The sequence below is a fragment of the Bactrocera latifrons genome, unplaced genomic scaffold (genome assembly GCF_001853355.1).
Source record: "Bactrocera latifrons isolate USDA-ARS-PBARC rearing strain unplaced genomic scaffold, ASM185335v1 scaffold_294, whole genome shotgun sequence".
Taxonomy (NCBI): domain Eukaryota; kingdom Metazoa; phylum Arthropoda; class Insecta; order Diptera; family Tephritidae; genus Bactrocera; species Bactrocera latifrons.
Genome location: NW_017536563.1, coordinates 316,070 through 321,048, shown reverse-complemented (window position 1 = coordinate 321,048; position 4,979 = coordinate 316,070). Strand labels below are relative to the sequence as shown.

The 4,979-nt window shown below is 37.9% G+C and overlaps 1 protein-coding gene across 1 annotated transcript in view; it reads right to left on the bottom strand.

Annotated features, from left to right (window-relative positions):
* Positions 1-1,487: 1,487 nt before the first annotated feature.
* The window catches only part of LOC108970261 (neural cell adhesion molecule 1-B), a 125,964-nt gene continuing 122,472 nt past the window's right edge, over positions 1,488-4,979 (bottom strand). The window contains exon 19 of the mRNA XM_018935545.1: positions 1,488-3,662. Coding sequence (XP_018791090.1) covers positions 2,769-3,662 — 894 coding nt within the window. The 3' untranslated portion in view covers positions 1,488-2,768. The remainder of the gene's footprint in view (positions 3,663-4,979) is intronic.

Below are 4,979 nucleotides of genomic sequence, written 5' to 3'. Positions count from 1 at the left end.
ATTTAAATAAATATTTATATTGACAATATGTGGCACAATGTTTACTATTAGTTTATTTTACATATATTACTAACTTTTAATTGCCCTATTTACAATATTTTCATGCTATTTACTCACGTAGTCCATTTAGTGATTAAATTAAATTATTTTAAATTCATTATGTTTCGATTTCTTGTTTGAACATATGTATTTCAATAATTTTTCACAATTTATTTTAAGAAGCTGAATTAACTATCTTTAGTCAGTTGAGAGTTTATGCAATGAATACTGAAAAGCTCACAATGACTGCAGACTCTTACCATTTGATAGCCCTTTTAGAAGTGGAATCTGACATTAATCCTTGGTTTGTCTATTTTCRTAGCATACATAAGCTGCCTTAGATTCACTATTTCTCTACTCGCTTCTCTGCTCTCTTGTAAAAAAAGTTATAAGTGAAAGCAACAACAAAGTTGTCAAGTTGAATACCTCATGAAAGTCGTAAAGTTCGATTCACGAACGAATRTTATAAGTATATAATGATTGTTCATATACAATTAGAACAATAGAAAGATTGGTTGCTGAATTCAATCGTAATTGTACACGCCTTGAAGACGATACGCGTGAAGGACTTCCAAAAATCACATTAACACTAAAAATCATATAAAATACAGGATATGGCTTTGGAAGATCGCCGATTGACTAAAAGAGATTTAGTAAAGGCTCCACAGATCTCCTTAGGCAGTTTGAGTCATATTTTAAGTAAAATTTTGGRTTTAAGAAAGCTAACAATGGAACAAAACCACTTTCGAATGCGAATTTCTCAGAAATATTTGGAGCGTTTTAAAAAGGATAAAGTGGATTTTGTGCATCRATTTATCAGTATGGATAAGACTTGGATCTATCACTATGATCCTGAACCAAAACAATAGGCTAAAGTGGTGAGTGTGGTGAACCAGGTTGTTCGGCTTTGAAACGAGTTCRTGTCCGGAAATCGGMCATGARTGTCATGGCAATAGTTTTTTGGAAYGCGATTTGTTTWTGGATTACTTACAAACTGGTAAAACAATTAGTTCTGAATATTATTGCAACTTTCTGGATCAGTTTAAGGAAAAATTGGTGAAAAAAGACCCGGTTTGTAGAAGAATCCTTTTTCATTAGGACAATGCACCGTGTCACAAGAGCATTTTGACAAAGGCTAAAATCCATGAATTAAAGTTCCAATTTTTGGAGAATTCAGCGTATACACCACATTTGGCCCCCACCGACTTCCAAACGTTTTTCATCAATACAAAAAGTCTTAACGGCTGTTGAAGCATATTTTGTAGACCTTTCGGGTTCTCACTTCAGAGATGAGATCGACAAATTGGGGGATCATTAGGGCAAGTGTATTAATGTTCAGGTAGATTGTATTGAATAAAAAAATGGATTTTGAATCATAAAATTGAGTTATTCTTATCAAGCGACAGAATTTATTAAAACTACTTTACTATTGTGAATGATTCGAAAGAAAAATGAAGAGACGAACTTATTTTTACAACCCGAAGAGGGTGTATCAAGTTTGCAACGAAGCTTAAACCCYCAGCAGGAAACGTCGGAGATCATCTGTCTGTTTGCATATACACGAAATAGTGCCTTTATTTTTGAGATGTCGATTTGAAATTTTGCGCACGTCTTTTTCTATCCAAGACATTATCGCATTTGTCAGCACCGTCGATGTCAGCTACAGTGACCCAAACAAATCTTTCGGAGAATGCATTATTACTTTAGATAAAAAATCAAATTTCGTGAGGATATCTCGTGAAATGAACCCGTTTTCCATAAGAGCCCTTGATTCCGACAGTTCASTTTTTATGTCCAGTTGTTCAAACTGAGCTATTTCTTCGGAGATTACATAAACGGTCGTTCAGTTTATATGGCAGCTATAATCTATAGTGATCTGATCCAAATATTTTCTGCTGTGATGTCACTATTTCCTTATGTAATACCACATATYAAATTTTGTGAAGATAAAAAATKAAAAATKAAAAAGTCTTCTCTTTATCCCTTTATTCTGATYATTCARTTTGTATGGCAACAACATGATWTAGTTGTCCGATTTCTTTGGTTTAATCTTCGGCTTGACACTGAAAGCTAAACAATATTAACATTTTAATATAATATTTTCTGAAGCCTTTGGAGATTTGCAATCAAACGAACGCACCGCAGTGATTGGKTTGCATTATTCAGAGTTGATGTCGTGGACTATTTAAGTTTATATAGAATTTTGAGAAATGAAATTGCTAACTCTACTTAATCATTCGTCCGCAAAAATTTGTCATTATTTCTTCCAGCGCTAGTGCTAATTGCAAGGAAACTTTTTACTCGCTCATCAATCTAACTGCACTTAATGCCTAATACAATTTATCAAGGACGTACTGAAGCAGGTAGCAGCTCAGARCCACTTAGCCAATGTAGTGTTATAGCGCAACTTCATTGTTTTACCTTTATACATATCTATTTATTTATACTGGTGTGGACTTATTGGTATATCTTTACTTACATATTTCATTACATATTTTCATGCCTCAWACTTTTACTTTGTAAGCTATTTCACTATACATTTCGTACTTTGACTTTATTTTATTATTATTATTATCTTTTTTTTTTTCAATACACGGCATACACTTGCTTGCGGCACACATTCATACATACCATTTTACGAGAGTTCTTACAACACGGACTTCACGTCGCAGCACACACTTGTAGGACTTGCTTGGCGCCTTTCTCGGCGCACTGCATAAATTGCCAGCTCAGACGCAGCTTTCGGGCACACGCTGTGTCATTAAGCAATCCTTGATGGCATTTATATTTATGTTGTCATCCAAGTCGCTGGACGAATTGCAGGACGTCGTTGCTGTAGAGGCCGCAGATGCCGTTGCCGCGCCCGTCATACTCAGCCCCAGACCGCTGGCACCACCACTACTACTACTATTATTATTGCTGGCATTCAGTAACAGCCCGATCCCACTTAACGACGCCGACGTCTGTGAGGTGAGCAACATCGACGGCAATGCGCTATGATGGTGACGTCCATTGGCACTCACACCCGTTGTGCCGGCGAGGGTATTGTATGCGAGTGGATGTGGCACGGGTAGCGGATGGTGTGACTGCTGTTGGTGGTGATGCAGCATTGTTGCACGACCTATAGTGCCGCCAACTACATTATGATGCAATCCACCGTTGCTGCCACTGATGCTACCGTTGCTATTGCAACTCTCATTACTATTGATGAGACTGTTGAGTATGTAAGCGCTGCCACCGCCCAAACCGGGTGGCAACGTGCCGCCACTGCCAGCRCCCTGCAATTGCTGTTGTTGYTGCTGCTGCTGCTGATGGGTGGCATTGTACGCGGCGGTGGGTGAACCGATTAGTACCTCATTTAGGCCATTCGCTGAATGGGTCGCTGTGACCACCGTTGCAGCTCCGGCAGCGGCACCGGCAGCGGCTCCTGCTGCTTTTGCGTTCAGCAATTGCTGCTGTTGATGGTGATGCAGTAAGCCAGTGTCCACAGCATTGACTATGACACTACTGCTACTGCCATTGGGATCTGCAGTTGGGCCCGAGTGTAGATGTGTTGTACGTGCTGTGATTTGATTAGCAGCGACGAGCTGCGTGATATTGTCATATGCGGTTGCAGGAAGGTGCTGCTGACAACCACGAACACAAGATGAACAAAAATCCAACGGGAAACAAACCGACGTGGTGATAAAGTGGTTGCAGACATGGTAGTTGGATGCGGTGCGCGTACATTCATCGTGGGAATTGTTAATCGTCAAAGTGTTAGTATGTCAAATGTGCAAATAAGTCAGTTGCATTGCAGCGGAAATTGTGTCAGCGTGTGTTTGTTCATTTGTGTGCGAGTTCAAAGTGTACGGGTAATTCATTCGATAGCGGAAATAGGCAACCATTAGTAGTGTCGTTGTCCCACAATGCAATTCGTAGCGCCAAGTAGATTGGCAACGACAAGTTACGAGTAGCAGTTAGTCATTTAGTTATCCAAGCAGTATTCAGTTGAGCAGCAGCAGCGACAATAAACGCCATCAAGACAGAAAAGAGAAGAACAGAAGAGAAGAAAAATGTGTTTAATAAGYAAAATGGTATAGAGCCACTTAAATTCAATCAAATCAACAATGAAGTACACCTAATTGTTTGCCTGTAATCGCGGCAGGCAGCCGTCARTAATGATCCTTTTGGGCAATAAAAGACATTATTGGTCTCTTACTTAGTATTATACGATTATATATGAGGAAGTATATTGACTAATGACAATAACATTGCATACTATTTTTTTATTATGTGAAAGCTACAAAATATTTCTAGAACAAATACTTCAATTCTTTTCAAAATATCTCAAATGTGTGCTGTTTATTGCAAAAATGATGCTGATGTGGTTTCTTCGCTCCATAAAGAAAACCAAAAATAAATAGAAAATAACAAAAAAGTAAACTTCGTTTGAACCMAAGCTATAACACTCTACACAAAATATAAAAAGTTCTAAACAAGAAATTGATTTTAAACGTCCAGTTTGTAAGGCAGCTATGACAACAGCATCACAGTAGCAAGCGTCACTTGTTATTTACAAATATTAAAAAGTGGACAAGGTCCAGCRCTCTAAGAGTTTGAAAAATTCTCTAACTCTGCTCACTCCACATATTCAAACTACTAAATGCGCGAGATCACAAGAAGAGGCTTTGTAGGAACCACTGTCAAAATTTAATGAGATTTCAACTAACCTCGAAAAATAGTGTTATTTTGATATTCCAATATTACAGTGCAAAAATATATGTAATATCATACTAAACAATTTAAATTATATCTGACTATTCCTTCAAGTGCACATATGAATACGGGGTCCACCTTTAGCTGGCTTTTATCCGAAAATATGGGTCAATGAGGTCACAATTGAAATTCAGCGATAATCTTTTCCCGATAATCGCATCTCTATATATCAAAAATTGGTT